Raw genomic sequence first — 19,207 nt, 5'->3', positions numbered from 1 at the left:
AATAATGGACATTTTGAAGGAATCTGGGACAATATCGGGATACAAATTGCATTTATCAAAAAGCGTGTTATTTCCAATCAGTCTATGGGTAAATTAAAAAAATGTTCATTTTTCACTCTCAACCATATTTAACTATCTTGAGATAAATATTACTCTGGAATATTGCACGCTCTTTCAGACCAAATCTAAATTATATGAAGAAAACAATCTACCAATCTCATTAGCAGGGCAAATAAATGATATTAGTTTTAAGTCCATTGATAAGTAATCACCCATTTCCTCCATCCATGTCAAACGTCTTTTATCAGTGAAGTTGGGGATTTGGGTATCTAAAAATGTATTAATCTAAAATTAGGCTTTTCCAGGTTTTACACATTACAGTGCAAGTTATATTTGGAAAGTAAATATTTCTTTAAATTTCTGCAGGTCCAAAGCTGTATTAGCAGCCAGTTCCCATCCGTAGCTAATTGACCCCCAAGCTCCACACTGGAAATTATGCTTTGATCCATGTTGAAGGGGTTTAATAGCAAGGATCTATATGTTCTCACAGGAGGACTCAACACCTAAATTAGACCATCTGAAAAGGGCCTGGCAGGAAGAACTAGGAGTGAACATAACTGAGGATCAAATTGTTAAAAGCCCACGCTTCTACTTCTGTATCTAGTATAGCTGGACGTTTGCAGTTCAACGTTCTACACAGATAGCTTTTATCCAAGTTTAAATTGTCACCAATGTTTCCTTCTGTTGATCCTTCTTGTGATGGATGCAGATTTCCAAAATTTAGAAAAAGCAGTTTAATTCAGGTCCAATTTTGTCTCTATTTGGCGTGAGGCCAGTTGCTGTCCAGGACAATACGGTACGACCTTGATGACAGAGACGGATTCTGCTGTGTCCCCCTCACATTTTTGATAAAAGACATACTGGGACGTTTAAGATTTGAGAAAATTAAATCTTTTTTAAGGGGTAAAACTGGATATTTTTGGTCAAACATAGAAAACGTATATACTGTATGTTATTTCAGCAAAATCATATAGTTGATTTGTTTGGTACATTGGTGTATAGGATGACCTGTTGTGTATTTTTTTTTCTCTTCTGCAATTGATTGTGTTTTTTTTTTGTATTTTATAATAAACAGTTTCAATAATGAGAAGTTGTAAAAAACTATAAGAATACATTGATGTTAACTGGAGAACAGAGCTGTGGTTTTAGACTCTAATAAGGCAGATATTTAACCCTTTAGTGTGGTAGGAAGTCTTTCTTTCCTCTCGCTGTAGAAAACAGCCACCTGGGAATCCCAAGGGATTGCCTGATGCTGCATACTAAACCACAACAAACCACTCAATCCAGATAAAAAGCTTGGCATATGTGACTGAGGCCACAAAGAAAAGCTATGCTTATGCGGCCACCATGCTGAAAACTCAGACAGGTTGGTTTATGGCTGTAGGAAGAGATAGAGATCAGAGGAGGTGTCAGCTGCTGAGTCGACTGCCGATTCCTCCGGCTCCTCTTCCCCCTCTCCCAGGAACCCAACACCAATCCGGGCCACCGAGGCCGAGCGGGGGAATGTCAGGAATCCTCTCGGCACATTTGCTCAGCGCTTTGCTCATTCTCACCCCTGTGAGATGAAAATCGTGCCGCTCCGGCCCCGACGACGAGTCCACCTTTCTCCGCAGCGGGCGAGCGGTGCGGCGGGCGAGAGGCGGCAACGAGCGGGAAGATCAAGGCAGATTGGCTGCCGGGTGGAGGAGAGTGTCAGGCATGGCAGACCGCTGAGAGTGAGTCATCTTGGACAGGGCCGCGCTCATTCTGCCAGCACAACAAAGATCAGATCGTTTATTTTTGTCATGGCCCCCCGCCGGATGAAATATAAACCCGTAAGTAGTTGATCAAAGGTTCTGGTGTGGTGCCTATCCTGGAGAGCAACTAATAACAAATGACATTCGGGAAAGATCCAGAAGAATCCAAGACAAGTTGCGTTGGACTGTGACCAGTTTGCCTTTATAATAAAAGTGATTAACAATCTGTAAAACACTCAGGACCTGCAGGTTTTAATTAAATCCTTTAAGGAGCAAACAGATGCACTTTTCCCTAATTTGACATTCAGCCAGGGCCTAAATAAAGACTTTGTTTCAGTTTTATCAGTTGGCTTCATGGTACCCACTTTGGCCCAGATGTCCCCCTCCATCCTGAGGAAGCATGGTTCCACATTTATACCAAAATAAAACATCACAAGGCAATCAATGTAATCAAAAATATGACAGGTTGTAGCTGCAAAAGCAGGAAAGGGAGGGTATCACTAAAAGGCTTTCTGATTGGTGAAAAGTCAGCAACTCTGTAAGCAGATGAGTGGATCCGGTCCACTGATCTCTGTTTATTCACTGGATTGCTGATTCACTGTTGGTAATACACATAGCTGTGAGCCACCAGCTGCCATATTGGTACTCCCTATTTTCCTTCAGTAACTAGGGAATACGTGCGCTACAGCATCGAACAACGATGATTTTCTCAGGTTCAGGGGGGTGGGGGCTGAACATATAAATATATATATATATATATATATATATATATATATATATATATATATATATATATAACATGAAAAATATTTCAGCATGTGACTCTCTCAGTAGTTGATAGTGTTAGTACATCCACTGACTATAAAGTTACCGGTGAACGTTTTCCCTCAGCCAGAAAACTGCTTTGTTGTTACAGCTAAATCCTGTGGGATTCTGTGAGAGTAGGGAGTAGCAAGATGGCGGCCAGTGACTTCAGTTTTTCAGGCCTGTCAGCAATCCAAGTGAATGAATAGAGATCAGTGATCCGGTCACATTCCAACACAAAATACTCATCAGGGACACCTGGTGGACAGGTGTGTAACGACAACACCAAGAGAAATGAACTGGTGTCAAAACGTTACAAATCATTAAAAATAGATTTTTCAGAAATTCAGTGCAAAAAATAGAAGCTCATAGGTTGTAGATTCATTACACATGCATTCTTAGCGTTTATTTCTGCTAATTTAGAAGGCTATGGCATCCAGTCGCTAAAGACCCAAAATTCAATTCAATTACATAAGTTCAATGAAAAATATGTTTTAATGCAGAAATGTGGGCTTACTGAGAAGTATGTCCATCTCCTGTAAAGTGTATGAACTCAGTATTGGTCTGGAGCCCTTTTGCATGAACCATATCAGTCCAGCCTGTCGCTGAAGCCTGTGGCACTGCTGAGGTGTTGAGGAAGCCCAGGTTGCTTCATTGGTGGCTTTCTGTGCTTCTGTGTTGTTGGGGCTGGACTCGTTTTCACAATCCTCTCAAGGCTGTGAGTAACAGCGTTTTCACCACACCTTTTCCTTCCACTTAATTTCACACTAACATGTTTACACAGTCAGCTTCTTTACAAACGACTTATTTTCTGGATAACTGTCAAGTCAGCAATCCTCTCTGTGATTGTGTACACCAAACCCTGGCCACAACATATCATTTCTGTATTAAATTAGCTTAGATTTGTTTTAGGTAAATCTAATTTTATGGGAAATTGAATTTCCTATAAAGATCAATATCAAAACAAATAAAAAGTGTATCGACATATTTTTAATACCAGACAAAGATGATATATTATTTATTAAGGGAAAAGGCCATCCTGTCCCAAATTTAGTGAATCTCCTGTTAAATAATGAATTGAAAGTGATTAAACTTTCTGTATTTCTTGCAGGACTGCTTAGTTCAGTTGTATAGCGAACTCAAGCCTGTTCACTACCAGACATTTAGAGTTGAGAAATCACTTAAATGGATCCTGTATGACTACGTGAAGTATTTGTTAACATGCATGTTTACACATACTTCACATCAACACGTTACACATAGTTAGCCCTATAACTCCAAAATAATCATTTATTATAAATATATTTCTGAGACCTCGACCTCTTCGAGAAAGTCAGTATTTTTCTGAGCATACAATTTACAGCATACAAATCAATATATTTTGCAAATCCTATAAAAAAAATGCAAAAAACATGAGGAAAATGTATTTTTTGTTCCACCGTAAAAATAAAAAAAAGGTTTTCAAGACTTTGCAAAAAGCCAAATATACTGCTGGCACATAATGATATCGCCCTCTGGTGTCACACAGGGGTAGGACACTCTGACTGGCAATAACTCACCGCAATGCAGCATTTGAAAGTTGGCAAATGCTTGGACTTACAGTAAAAGATCAATAACTCTTCACTGAAAGTCCTCCAAAAGTTTTTAAATGTGAAATATTTGGATTTGAAACCCTCAATATAATGGATGGTGATTAAAAAAATATATATATTTGCTTTATAAGATGCAGCATTTCACTCATAAAAATGAAAAAAAAGCTTTGCAATAATCTGCATTGCAGGTAATATTAATTGATATTAAACAGAATTATGCCCGTCATCCTCTACGTGAGATCATTAGCTAATTAATGCAACATTTTATGACGATATTAAAATGAGTTGCTGTTAAAGAGTTAAAGTCTCTAACCTTAAACAAACAGAGAGCCTGTTGCTGTAAGCATTAGGAGGACTCTGGTAGAGATTGCTCTGTTTTGTACAGTCAGATACTTTGCTGCGGCAGCTGATCTTTCAGCATATGAGCCCCGAGTGATATCGCTGCTTCCCAGGCACGATGGGAGCGAAGTCACTGAGGGATCGTGTTCTTGTGGGCCACAGCCAGTGACCTGCCTGTTAAAAGGTTGTCCTAACGAGGCTGCTCCTCAGTTACCCTTCAAGTGTCACCGTGCAGCGCAGCAAACAATGCTGTTTCGAATGGCGTCACAGCGCAGAGTTGGCAATGCTTTGAAGCCCTTTATAGCTTTACCATGTTGTCATCGCTTATAATCATCCGGCCTGGTGACATCTAGGACCGTATATTGCAGGAACCAGCTCAGTGTTCCAGTTTTAGGGAAGACTCTGAGAGCATCAGCACATGACTTTAAACTACTTGTGTTATGTGGTAAGTGATCAAAGTTGGAATCGTGATTAAAGCTTCAGGTATGGATCTTAAGGTCAAGGCTTAATGCTGCTCGGCCTTTCTCCTGACATCACAGCGGACCATTTGTTCCCTTACAATCTTATAAATTTAAAAAAGCTCACTGTGCTTTTACTCAAAGGTTTTAAACCACTCAGGATTTCTCACGCCTTTTCATGAAGTCAGGCTTCTTTTAAAATAGTTTTGATCAGCGGTTCCTCTTTCATTCTGAAAGCCTTATTTTTTATTTATTTATTTATTTTATTTTTTTTACTTTGGTTGAGTCAGAGTCTGAGAATGAGTACTGGAGCTGCAAAAACACAAAGAAATAAAAAAGTGTCACCTGAATGAACTTAAACCTTTTAGCACCACTTGGAAAATATAAAACTGAGGAATGACTCAAAACTTGACAAATGAAGTCTGCTACTTAAGCACACTTTAAATAATGTAACCACTCAGTTAAATGTGCTTTAAATGAGTAGTTGTGCCTCAGCTTATATTTAATATTTGGAAACTTTTACTTTTATCGTCACTGCATCCCTAATTACTTTAAATGTTTAGGTCCTGTTCATTTATGTTTTTAACACTTGCCATTACCACCAAGGCTAGCATCACTTCTGGAGTTGTTTAATAGTTATTTAAAATGTCCGTATTGACACAAAACAAACCTGCAGTCGAAACTTAATATTTGCACACCCTGTATGAAATACAAAATAAATTAAATTAGATTAAATGTCTCCTGTTTCAGGTCAGCTGAGACTACCCACATTTTTTCTATTTGCTAAGTGCCAGAATAATGGGATATAATTACTGTTTCTTCTGTATTTTGTAGACGTTTAAACTCTAAGACTTGGGTCAGATTTTGTTAGCTTCCTTCTGCAAGTCTCTCGCTGTAGTTTTCTGTTACCTTAGCCCATTCCTCCTGACAGAACTGTGCATACAAAATGACAAATAAAGTTGTATAAGTCTAAGAACTGCTGTAACTGGATCAGATTTGTGAGAAAATTGCTCACATAAAGTTTCTATTGGACTGAGATTGAGGCTTTGTGACGGCCCCTCCGCAAAACTGACCTTGTCTTAAGCCAGTTTGTTAATTAATTTGGCTGTGTGCTGAGCATCATTGGCCTATTTGGAAGATCGGTTTAGTTTTCTGGCTCACGTCTTGAGATGTTGCTGTAAAATTTCCACATAGTTTTTTTTTTCTTAATGGTGCCATCTGTTCTGTGGGGTGCGTCGGTCCCTACGGCAGAAAATCACCCGCCGCCTCTGTACTTCCCAGTCAGGATGGTGTTTTCAGGGCTCTCAATCTACCAATGTAACGATGGTCATTATGGACGAACAGTTGTATTTTAGGTTCATTAGAGTACAGGGTATCATGTCTCCTGAATTCTTCCTCTCAGAGCGGCCTTTCAGCCCATGTTGGTGCAGGACTCGTTTCACTGTGGACTTGATTCACTTTCTTCACCAAAACACGTGGGGCACAGAGAACGGCACGATGGCTGGACATCCCAGTGGCGTTTACACTTGCATTTAGTTGTTTTAACGTGTGAATGTGTCACCTTCAGGCATCTGGAGATTGTATCCCAGGATGAACCAGAGTTTTGGATGTCCACAAATCTCTCCCTGACACTTTGCCTCATTTCTTTTTGAATTTCCCAGCATATTACACGAAGAAGCAGCATGCTGAATGTCGGTAATTGGCCTTCCAGCAGCTTCCTCAGCCAGGGTTTAATGATGTGAAGTTTCCATTTTTTCCTTGTAATCCACAAGATGTAAATGTATTTCTCTGACAAAGAGAGGAATGGTTTAGTCACACGTTAACGATGTACAAAATTTAATTTAAAATCACACCACGGAAATTTGCCCAATTCAAATAGCTCACTTTATTCAAATAAACTCCCCAAATCAAATTTTTCTGCCTTTAGTTACCTTTCTATGTAGCTGAAACATGAACTGAACAGAAAGTTCAGCGAAAGCGAGTTCTGCTGCTGGACAACAGACTCCGGAAGCCACTGATTGACAGATTTGTCTGCCCACTCTGGTTCACCGGCTGCTGGTGCAGGGCTGCGGTCGGCCATACTCCACGCCTGAAGGCATCTGGCCTGAGATTACAAAAACAACAACGCCACGCCGGATATCCGAAGCACTACAAGCTCATTAGGGCGCCCTCAGGTTGAGGCTGGTAAATAACCCCACGCCCCAACCAGAGAGCTTTCACTTTAAGGTGGCATTTTGTCTTCAAGAGGAGCTAAAAATATACCCAGCTCAAGATTTAATAACATTCTTTATGCACAGGGGCAGTACATAGTATTTTTATTGCCTTACTTAAAAAAAAAGTGCATTTTATATCTGTAAGAGTTGAAAATGTCCGTTTATTGCGCAACGTCAATGTCACAGAGTACATTTCTATCCTTCCAGGAATGTAAATAACAACACTGACGTCTCCGCCTGCGGAACAACCAAACATGGACACCTGCACTGCTCCTAGAGAGCCTCACACAAACTACCACTCTGAGACGGTACACACAGCATAATGATGGCATTCACATCAGCGGTTGAGGAGGAAGACAGCCTCCTGACCACTTCCAACAAACAAGCTCAATTTAAGACCACTGATGAGCTCACAAAAGCCAAGTAGGCTAGTAAACCAAGCTGCTTGTCTTTTCAAGACAAATTAGTGCCTGCCTGGTTGAATAAACATTTATTGTAGGGGAAGAATCGAAATAAAACCTTTGTCCTATCATTTAATACAACTAAAATACGCTACTGAAGGGTTCCTTCCCAACCCAAAGTGTTTGATAATAGTCCAATAGGAGTATTTGGTTATATATTATGGCTAATCCAGATGCATAGCCTTTGCAGCTACACAAAAATAAATATATCAGATTATACAGTAAAATACATTATGTTTGCGAACACTGTATGTATTTATATCCTGTTTCAGCTCAGTTAGGTTTACCAAATATAAATAGTTTGCTAAATAAATAGTAAGAGAGCATTTTATTTTGACTTTCTTCAGGGTCAGAGGTTAATATACTAATGTCAAAACGGTTTTAGAAAGTCCATCGTGTCATAGATCCAATCTGTATAATCTGATTGAATTTGACTTTGGAAAGTGCGATGAGATGATATGTATCATGAATTAGCGCTATAGGAATAAAATTGAATTGAATCATAGCTGTCACGGCAAATTAACATGTGTCGGTGGAAAATGTTTAAATCAACAAGACATTATTCAAAAAGCTACTTAAAGCGACCAGATTAGAGTTTCCAAAAACACTCGGGAAAGATTCCTCGCTGTATTGTGAGTGAGACAGGAGACAACAGTAACAGTGGTCTTCTTGAAGATTTATTTTCTACCTTGTAACGAAGATGACTTTTCCACATCGGGTGACTTTTCAACTCCCCTAAAGATAATTTAATCGACATTAACGACTGAAAAGGGTTTAAAAAAATTACAAGAAAGGAGCCTTTTCTGCGTTAACAAGACACCTTTCTGCCTTTTACACGGATGTCTTTATGTAGGCGTCCTTTCAAAATGTGAAAAAGTTGGCTTCGCCTCACTGTGAGCAAAAATCTCTTGTGTGTATCTTAAAGAAAATTACTTTTTATTTTTTCAACGACATTTTGGCATAAGAAGATTATTTTTCCAGGATGTAAAGATCCCTTTTAAATCCACTTTTAATGGCTCAACAGTAATCATAGAAAACATCTGTCCAAGATGTTTTTTCTACATTGAGCATAATTAGCCTTTCTCTTAAAGACATCTTCGTATACATATCTTTTTGTGCTATAATTGATATACTTAATTTTTCACATTTCTGTTTAGCTATTTATAGGTGGAAGCAAATTAATGCTTTTAAGGCGAATGCAAACAGTGGATTTAAGCTACACTAATTTATATTAACAAAATTTAATGTGTGATATTTAAAGACAGATGTCACTTGCAAAAATGTTTTTAGCTCACAGAAACTCATAAAGTATAATAGTTATAATTGAAGCGGGTATGTCTGCTGTTAGGGAAAACATAATTTAAGATTAGTAGTCTAAATGTAAATCGTTTTTTCAGCTGTTAAGGTTTGTTGTTGAGACTTGCCACCTCATGATTACCTTATTCCGGCAGCCGAGTCTCCCGTCCTCATTGCAGCACAATGTAAACAGAATGTAAACATCTATATGTGTGATCAGAAGTGTAATGTTGTAACCGCAGTGTTTGCATGACTCGCAGGGATATTTCAGTCGCAGCTGTAGGCAGCGCTGGAGGAGTTTAGGAATGTGCGACCACAAGACCTTTTGGCCCCAGCCTGCTTGTCTTCCTCCCTTGTCTGGGTCCGAAGACATGGACCATCGTGTCCCCGAGCGTCTGCCTCAGGTCCACTGTGTGACAAACCACAGCTGACAGCCACCCACTCACAAAGTAGAAAATGACAACCTTTGGTACAGCAGCTGCTGTCTTGGAATGGCTGTAAAAATGGAGAGATTTTATTTTCGACCCACTTCAGAGGGAGCAGGGATCGTTTCCGGTGCGAGAGTGGGCGACTGGGCAGCTGAGGACGTGTCAAACTCATGTCAATCAGCTGGTAGCCGGACTGTGTAGTCGACCCACACTGCCACCTGCTGGATAAGCTGTGTCAGAACACTGCAATGACCTTTAACCTGGTTATATGGTAGTTCACTGCTATTGTTTTCATGCGCGCCGGACTGGTAGGCAAAAGGCGAACACAATGGCGGACGCAAACAGAGAAACTGACGAGTTCTCCACGTATTTTTCTTCTTTAGATAACGTATCACAAGATCGTTTTAAGAGTAGGTTGATGGTTGATGGTATCATATTGCCAGATCCACACAGCAAAATCCTGAAGGGACGGAGCGAGTCTGTGAAATGCTGGCCAAGTGTTCCATATACAGCTGCCTTATAAACACGCAGGCCAGTACAGACGAGAGAGCATTAAAAACCATGAAATCACTGGACGGCTAAAATTATTTTATATCGGGAAAAAGGCGCCAGCAACGCCCGCGGCGCCATGAGGGAATAAGCGGGTCAGAAAATGGATGGATGGATGTTGTTCACACGTTTGTGCAACAGCACAAAGCGGCATCGGACACAGGCCGCGTCTCAGCAGAGAGGAAGACCCGCCCGGTAGGATTAAAAAAACATTGTTTACTACGGATTTATTTTGGTGTTTTTGTCTTGTTAAAATGGGTGGGGGTGTCGGCGACATTGCAGCGTAAACACAGACGTACTAGCGCCCGTGAACCGGGGCGTAATGGAGCCGCTGTCTGGAGCAGCCGCTTCTCCGGCCTGTGTAGCGATCGCCACCTCCCCTCCGCCGCTATTTAAGCAGATCAATGACTAGAGCAGAATTAAGTTGTATTTACCGGAGATGAAGTGTTGACTGCAAATTCTGTCGTAGTATGATGGCTCCCCCAGTCCATTGGGAGTGTCTGCCTGCGCTCTTTTCATTGAAAATATCCATTTCTTTCTTCGTCCTTCCTCCTTCGGTAAACGACAGAAACGTACATCCGACAATTTGGAATGCCTCTCTGTGCAACCGGGAGCACAACAAGTCGTAGGCATTGCTTAGATTCCAAAAATAAACTAACTAAAAGTACGCTCTAAATCACCCGTTTTGTCATGTAGTAGACGAGAACAGTACTGTTTTTTGCCTACCCGCAGGACCCGGATGTAGCGCTGACGTCACGCGTGAACTACCCTATTGTTAGACGGGGTCAATGCTTAAGAGGAAACCTGAGGCTCTGTCCGAATACCCTTAATAATAAATAGCTCCTGGCTCCTGTTCTGTACCCTTTCATGAGGTCACCAGTTAGAAGTCTGTCTTGGGGAGGAAATGAGCTTCGGATGCCTTTAACAACGACATCATTACGTGACGGAGACGCACACGGATGATGCGAGTCAAATCCGGGCCTACAGCCTTCAGAAAATTAAGTACAAATGCGCGCGCTCTTCTCTCTGGTCATTTTTGTTGATTTCCGTGAGGTGATACGTCACGCAAAGCATTGTGGGATACCTTGTAGCTCCTTGGCGCAGGTAAGCGACGTTGCGAGGTTCTAAGGCTAAACTAGTCGAGGGAGGAAGCATATAGGGTCCTTTTCCTACCTCATTCATGGCGGGTTTACCGGTTCAATCTTCCGCTCTGACCGTCTCAGTTGTTGTGTCTGAAGTCAGAGGGCCTGGTGGCGCAGATGTATGGCAGCCTTGCTTCTGTCAGTGTGCCCCATGGCTACTAGCATAGCTCTCCACCATCAATGTGTGAATGTGTGAATGACTGACTGTAGTGTTAAGCGCTTTGAGGTCACTGGACTTGATAAAGTACAACTACAAGTCATTCACCATTTCTGACTGCACTATTTGGACAGGACTTATCATGACGACTGCTGACACACTTCCGCTTTGGCTGAAGAGTCCTTACTCAATGAAAGGTTTTCGGATGGATCCTGACACTATAAAACATCCACAAACCATGACCCATTCACCTCCATGCTTCACAGTTGATGTCCCTATTCTAAAATAGCTTAATTCCTTTTTCATAAACATGTCCTCAGTTATAGTGTCCAGATATTTCAGTTTTATCGGTCCACAGAATAGTATTCCAGTAGTCCTGGTCTTTGTCCACACTCCCAAATGTTAGCCTTGTCCTAATGATTTTCTTACAAAGCACGCAAGGTGGATCCTGTGATAACATTCAAAGGTTTTGTGGGTCTTCTTTTAGCATATTGCAGTCTGCTTTTAGGGTGAACCTGCCGGATCTGGGCATGCTCAGTATTTTTCAGACAGTGTTTTAAAGCTGCTGCAGTCATCTTTCTCATGGCCCCAGACATCTCTTTAGGTCTTATCATGGTGTTCACTTTCACTTTCGCTGTCAGGAGAACAGCAGACTAAATCTGAGAGGTTTAAACAGGGAAAACCTACTTTAAAATGCTGAATTACAATCTACTAATCATGTGCATCTAAAATTGAATGTGGGGATTCCCTAACTTATTCCTTACAAGAAATTGCATTATTTAAAGTCGCAATTTACAGAGCAAATTAAAAACCTCTTTTCCTCAGTTTGTTTTCTAGGTTTCCATTAATTGAATTTTTTTGGAGTAAATAGGCACTAGCCACCTGCGCAGCCCTGCACAGATAAGCAGGTGTAGACAATGGGTGGATGTCCAAATATGGTAGAAATCTGCACAGGCTTATAATAGAATATCCTTAATTTTGTCACACAACTTTTTCAGGTAATGTTAAAATGTTTTCAGGAAATTATCCTTATTTGTTTTTTTTTCTTTGGTTTCCCAGACACCTCCACATGTGAGCTTGAGCAAACATAGGTTTGGCAGCATGGCATTGCAAGTTTGGGATGAGTCATTTCTAGACTTTATTGAGCATGGGGTGTCTCGACACATCCTTATTTAAATGCTCAAGAGTTTATTCTAAACAGCAGAAAAACTGCAAAGTTGAAAAAGGCATTGTTGTACATCATTTTAGTTTGAAGTTAACTTGAATACATATAAGGTTTCTGTTGGAATCCACTTTCTGCTAAATATTAGTGAAACCGTCTGCACAATACTAATGGTTTGGGTTTTAAAAATAAAGCACAGTTTATGTAGTACAATATCCCGACCTTTCTCAGTCTTGCCATTGTTCTTTTACCAACCTATCCAATGAAAATAATATAAATTCTTTTAGTCACCTAAAAAACAAAACAAACAACTGACTGAAATATACTTGTTTTCTTTACATCTTAAGTTGTTTGAAGGCATAAAATGGAGCTACCAAATAGGAAAACCTAAAATAGCAGTATAACGTATAAATATTACAATATCTATTGCAAATAACCAACATCTTCCATACATTTTTCTGTCTTTTCCATCATCATGCTGTCCTTATCAAGCTCGCCATTTTGGTTACTCAAACCCATATAAGGTGTCGAGATATAGCATGAATGCAGGATATCTCCTTATTTATATCCTGTCAAATATTCCATTCAGGCAAGCCTTTTTACGATTGCTGTAATGCACATAATGAAGTTGCACTGACAATTTATGATGTGCTGTCTTGTCAGAAACAATCCAGACTTTATTTTATTTTATTTATTTGTTTTACCTAGCATTTAATATGTTCATTACAGAATATTCATGTCAGTTGTGACACGTTTAGGTTTCAAACAATAAAAGGTTTATTCTGTAATATATTTTTTGAATGAAAGAAGCCAGTAATATTAATAAAGGACGATGCCTCGTTTCTCCAGTTTGCATGTTTACCTACCCAATATGGCGGCGTCGCTGACGTTCGGAATAACCATTTAACGCCTTCACGTACGTCACACTAATCGAACAAGCATATTCGGCACTTTGCTGCAGGTAATATAAAATATTTTTGGCTGCTTTTTTTATTAGTCGTAATTCATACGTTTTGTTTTGTTTACAAAAAATATTTATACAGCTGTGGTTGTTTAAAAGCAACCCCCCTCAAAAAACAAAAACGTAGAAACCAGAGTTTCGTCTGATTCGTCAACAAAACGTAACTTCCGGTGTTGTTCGGCGGGCTGGATGAAAGCAGGAAAGCGACGTTTAGCGAGCTAAAGATTTGCTCAACTAAAGCTGATTTTTTATTATTATTGTAAATTAAACAAGCGTTTTCAGTAAATTTGCGCCAGCCTCTTTGACACATTTATCACCGGCTTGCTGCGACTACAGCTGCTAGTTTTTCATAAACCCGCCGTTAATTTCTGCTGAACAAAAACCGAAATTTAGCTTCTTATTTACTCCGGACATGGACCGACCGTGCAGACGAGTGTAAGCTTTTATCAAAGTTTATCTGATTATACGTGAATCCTTTTAAACAGCTGCAGATGATAACTTGTTTGTTGTTTATACAGGAAGACGAAGGTTGTGAACTACTGTGAAAACAAAGACTTGGAAGATGGTGAGTTAAATAATTAACCTGCGCTTTGCTTCCTTTACTAAATATTTATCCACGCGTTACTAAACTTATTTATTTTTTAAAAGAACAGTTTATTGATGTATTTTTTTTTATATCCGGCAGATTAATTCAGTTTTAAACTCTGGACAACTTTGCAAATCTGGATTAAAATTAGCCAACCAAGTGGTAGTGAAGTGGCTGTAGATGAATTTTTGTCTGGTAAACCATTCCTCTGTTGATTGGTTTATATATTTAAACATGATCCTGTCATGTTTAAATATATAGAGGCCACCAGATTTTTATATACCTTGTTCTGGTTGTTCCTACGTTTATGCCAGTTTTGTTAAGGCATTACGCTGCTGCTGAGCTGTTTCTGTGTCTGTAAGGAGCTGTAGCCGGACCCGCCTCTTTATAGATAAGATAAGATAAGATAGTCTTTATTGATCTCACATTGGAGTAAACAGACAGTAAAACATGTTAACCAAGGAGAAATACTACCAAGTAATTTGTGTTTCCGGTAGCTGGATACTCTCTCTGGGTTCCGTGTTATTTAAGAATCAAATCAGTTTTGGTTAAATATTTCTCTACTTGGAGTAAATTATATTGTTATCATGATATTTACATACATTATCACTTATCGTATGTTTTCCTAATACTGCGAAGTTGGTTTGTCTCTTAAGCTTAGGAATATTTGTCTGATGGTTCTTTATTTCTGCTCTGTGTCAGAAAATGTAACGCATTTCTTTCCGACTTGAACTGTTCTCTTTCTTTCCTACTTTAAGGAATTGGTAGGAAAAATGTGACTCTATTAAAACATATTTGAACCCCAAGGAAACTAGAAGTCATAGATTACTGCTTAAAATGTCCTAGATTCTTTGATCAACCTAAAAATGTAAAGTTTTAAATTAAAACGGTTCACTTACATTTATTTTAAACAGGGTTTTAAGAGGAACCAGCAGGCTAGGGAACAATGATTTTTGTTTAAAAGCTATAATTTTTTGCTAAAGCTGTTGGTGTCACGTGGAAAAGCACGTTGCTCTTTTGCCAAAATCTGACTTTAATATCAGCTTTTGTGTGTTCCTGCTCTCGTTCTCGGACAGATGAGGATTTTGCCTGTTCGAAGGCACCGCCCAGCAAAAAGCCCAGAGAGGAAATGGGACAAGAAAAGAAGAAATCTGCAGGCAGGTCCTCCAGTCAAGAGACGACCCCCAAATCTGTGCAGAGCGAGAAGATCAGGTGGGCATGAGGCGACTAAATCTGCTTCGCTGTCTGCTTGTGGAAGGATCAGTGAATGTACCTGAAAATGGCAGAGGCTACACAACTTAAGACAAATAGGAGGAATGTAAGAAACAAAGCAGCCTGTTTTAGATTCCGGCTGCACAGACAATCAGATAAAGTAAAGCAGCCCAGATTTACCGATTCTACCGCTAGGATCGTTTTACTACAACAATGTAACGTTAAAGCCTTTCTTTACCTCCCTTATGCCTCCATGTTGTTCTAACTCTGACTGGAGAGTTGATAGTCTCAGCTACACTGGATTAGCAAACAAGACATTTTCACATTTTCATCATTTGATAATTTGATTTTAAAAATTCCTCCCAGGTGCTGCCGTGTAAAGACTTGCAGTAAAGTCTCTCATGTCGATTTGATGGAGCCAAAACCACACATAGATTCTCACAATAACCAGTTTACTGCTGCACTAAGGTGATGTAGTATGTTTGATTTGCTTCCAGGTTGTTAAAGTGATTTTTTTTTTATCTCTCTCCAGAAAACCTCTAGATGAAAAGTTGTATGAAAGAGATCTAGATGCAGCCATCACCCTTTCTTTACTCAACAACTCAGGCGGATTAATGGAGTCTCCCACCAGTAAGGAGGAGCTGCTGCATGGAATATGTAAATTTTACGCTTTACGATCTTCTAACTTTGTTTCTTTTCCCTGCAGATGTTAAAGTTCAGAACCCCATGGATGAAAACACAGATCCAGCTTCTTTGCTCTTGTCCAACTGCTGTGTGGATGGAGCACTTTTAGGTAATTATCTTGCTTTTGTTTTGTTTTTAAATGTGTTTTTTTTTTAACAACTACATTTTTTTCCAGGCCTTGACGAAATAACATCTGAGAAAGCATCAACAGCTTCTGACAGACAGAGGAAGACTTCGACTAAAGCGCCTGAGGAGCAGAGAAAAAAGGACGAAGACGAAGACTACAAACCCAAACTGATGCCAGGTTGTCTTTTTTTTATTATTATTATTCCTTTATTTAACCAGGAAAAACTTTTCCTGGTTAAATAAAGGAATAATAATGCCAGGTTATCTGTCGCACCATCAGCGCGTGTGTCAGCATGCTGTCGTTGTCGCTGCAATGACTGTGGTTCTCCAGATTCAGAGAGCGACGAGGATTTCAGCGAGCCCGACGAGAGCGACGATGAGGAGTTCACGGTGAAGAAAGCCAGCAAAGCTAAACGGAAGGAGAAAGTTCCCAAGAAGGACAAACCCAAACCCAGTCCTGCCCCCAGGAAAGAGAAGAAACGATCCAAGCCGTCACACTCTAAACCAAACGCAGCAGGTTTGTTGTTTTCTACGTCGGCTTCCTCTCTACAGGACTCCTTCGCAGTCTGGAAATTAATTTCAGGCTTTTCCAGATCTGGAAATTAGTGTTTCCAGACTTCAATCCCATTTTCTACCTGCTCTGTCCTTCAATCTGTCTTCCCCTTGTTTCTCTCCTTTATCTTCTAACTTTATTCCTTCCTTCCTTGTACCCTCACTTCTTTCCCTCCTTGTGTCCACCCCCCATAATTCTGCCTTTGCTTCCTTATGTGCTACCTCCATTTCTTGCTTCTTTCCCTCTTTTCTAGTTTTCCTTGTGTCCTTTCCATCTTTACTTCCTTATTTACAACCTTCCTTTCTTTTCTTTTAACTTGTACCCCGTTCTCCCCTTTCTCCTCTAACCTTCTTTGTTGTCTTTCCTTGTGACCTTCATTCCTTCTTTTTGTTTTAACCTTCCTTCTTCACTTGTATCCTTCCTAGCCTCTTTCTTGAGTCTTTTTTTCTTGCATTGTGTCCTGCCTCGTTTCCTTCTCTGCGTCCTTCCTTTCTTCCTCCAATGTGTCCATCCATCCATCCATCCATCCATCCATCCAGTTTCTTGTCTTCCCTGGTTCCAAATAGAAATTCCTTCCACTATAGAAATACAGGACTGTCTCAGAAAATTAGAATATTGTGATAAAGTTCTTTATTTTCTGTAATGCAATTAAAAAACATGAAGTGTCATACATTCTGGATTCATTACAAATCAACTGAAATATCTCAAGCCTTTTATTGTTTTAATATAGCTGATTATGGCGTACAGCTGAAGAAAACTCAAAAATCTCAAAATATTAGAATATTTCCTCAGACCAAGTAAAAAATAAAATTATAACAGCAAAACAAAATCAAACATTTGAAAATGTCCATTAATGCACTCAGTACTTGGTTGGGAATCCCTTTGCACAGATTACTGCATCAATGCGGCGTGGCATGGAGGCAATCAGCCTGTGGCATTGCTGAGGTGTTATGGATGCCCAGGATGCTTCAATAGCGGCCTTTAGCTCATTTGCATTGTTGGCTCTGGTGTCTTTCAGCTTCTTCTTCACAATACCCCACAAATTCTCTACGGGGTTCAGGTCAGGGGAATTGGCAGGCCAATCAAGGACAGTAATGCCATGGTCAGTACACCAGTTACTGTGAGAATCTTATGTCGTCTCTTAACCACTACCATACTTGTGATTTAGTTTACTGAACCAAGCTGAGAGTTTTTCAAGGCTCAGGAAACCCTGCAGTGTTTCGAGTTAATTAGACGATTCAAGTGAACAGTTGAATAGCCTACTAGTATACTTTTTCACGATATTCTAATATTTTGAGATAGGATATCTGGGTTTCTTAAGCTGTAAGCCATAATCAGCGATATTAAAGCAATAAAAGGCTTGCGATATTTCAGTTGATTTGTAATGAATCCAGAATGTATGAGGTTTTTAATTGCATTACAGAAAATAAAGAACTTTATTACAATATTCTAATTTTTTGAGACAGTCCTGTATATTCCATAAATTCAACCTTTGTGTATCGTAGTCTAAACGGTGAGTTTTGGTAAGTTGAAAATGTGCAGACTCCTGGCTTTTTAGAGTTACTTCATAGATAGAACTTAATGTTCCAGCAGTGTCCCCCCCGGGCAGAAGCCCCCCTGCAGCCAAACCGGCTCCCAGCAGCTCGGCCTCATCCTCCCCGGCTTCCACCGTGAAGCCTGTGAGCTCTCTGAGTCCAGCAGGGGGCAGACTACCCAAGTGGACCCCACCAGGTAGGACCTGACTGATCACATCTCTGCTGCTTCTCTGGTTCCAGACAGTAAATGTCATATTCCTGATGTGTTTGTCGTGCAGCTCAGATCGGGAAAAGCCCCACCTCCTCCCAGACTCCGGCTGTGAAGTCTCCCAGCGCCGGGCTGAGACTAGGACTGTCCCGCCTGGTCCGGGTCAAACCTCTCCACCCGAGCGTTGCCAGCCACTAACAGATAACCTGTCACTGCTGGTGTGTTATGTGTGTATATTTTCAATCAGATCCTCACATGTGTTAACTTCTTTCAACCCAAACTTGATGATTGCAGTGTAGATGTTTTACCCTGGTAAAGAAAATCATCGCCGTAGATCAGCAGCTCCTCGTTGGATCTGAAGTCTTGACTTTATTGTCCAACTCATGTTTCATTTTTTTTATATTGTAATAAGTCCCTAAAAACTGTTCTTTGGTTTTAGATTTCATTGTTTCCTTGTTTTTCTTTCCTTTCTCTTTGAAAACATTTTACTCCTCTTTGTAATGCTTGTATATTCTGTACATAATCATAAAATAAAGAGAAAAAGCGTTCATTGCAGATATTATTTCCACACTGGCTTTTTTTTTTTTTACATCAAATCCTCACATCTTAAATACTTTTTAATAATGAAATAAAATTCCAGCTTTGAAACTGTCGTATGTGAGGAAGAGGACGGATGTATTTGTACAAACTTGTATTAAAAAGAAAAACTTCCAGGTTATTGTTTAAATTTTATGTAATTTTATCACAAAATTCTCCCAGTTTTGTGTGGATCCATGTGTAAAATACGCTCTTACACTGTCTGTAAATGTATGCAATATAATTTAGGTTGTTTACATGTATGGTTAAATATGGAAAAAGTGATTACTGTATAATGTTTGTATCAGCAGTGTTGACACCCAATTTAATAGTCTAAACGGTGTCCAAACTTTCTGGCTATTGGGCAGA

The 19,207-nt window shown here is 39.8% G+C and overlaps 1 protein-coding gene across 3 annotated transcripts; it reads left to right on the top strand.

Moving 5' to 3' along the window:
- Positions 1–13,515: 13,515 nt before the first annotated feature.
- On the top strand, positions 13,516–18,819 carry rad51ap1 (RAD51 associated protein 1). Of its 3 annotated transcripts, XM_021322175.2 has the most exons (10): positions 13,516–13,793; positions 13,877–13,923; positions 15,021–15,156; positions 15,689–15,786; positions 15,863–15,949; positions 16,016–16,144; positions 16,298–16,483; positions 18,110–18,250; positions 18,333–18,480; positions 18,557–18,819. In XM_021322175.2, the coding sequence occupies exons 1-9, from the start codon at positions 13,771–13,773 to the stop codon at positions 18,458–18,460; spliced, it is 975 nt and encodes a 324-aa protein (XP_021177850.2). In that variant the 5' UTR covers positions 13,516–13,770; the 3' UTR covers positions 18,461–18,480; positions 18,557–18,819. The 3 variants fall into 3 exon arrangements, with proteins under 3 accessions (XP_021177850.2, XP_036004770.1, XP_012729226.2); XM_036148877.1 differs by having other exon boundaries at positions 18,113–18,250; positions 18,333–18,819; XM_012873772.3 differs by having other exon boundaries at positions 18,333–18,819.
- Positions 18,820–19,207: the final 388 nt, after the last annotated feature.

The sequence above is a fragment of the Fundulus heteroclitus genome, chromosome 17, assembly GCF_011125445.2.
Source record: "Fundulus heteroclitus isolate FHET01 chromosome 17, MU-UCD_Fhet_4.1, whole genome shotgun sequence".
Classification (NCBI taxonomy): domain Eukaryota; kingdom Metazoa; phylum Chordata; class Actinopteri; order Cyprinodontiformes; family Fundulidae; genus Fundulus; species Fundulus heteroclitus.
This window is presented reverse-complemented; position numbering and strand designations above follow the sequence as displayed.

What these genes read in the sequence shown, in the direction of transcription:
- rad51ap1 (XM_021322175.2), top strand. Translation starts at nt 13,771, where the DNA reads ATGGACCGACCGTGCAGACGAGT. An exon ending in GTGCAGAGCGAGAAGATCAG is followed by an intron (nt 15,157 to 15,688) that starts GTGGGCATGAGG and finishes ATCTCTCTCCAG; the next exon opens with AAAACCTCTAGATGAAAAGT. An exon ending in ACCCAAGTGGACCCCACCAG is followed by an intron (nt 18,251 to 18,332) that starts GTAGGACCTGAC and finishes TTTGTCGTGCAG; the next exon opens with CTCAGATCGGGAAAAGCCCC.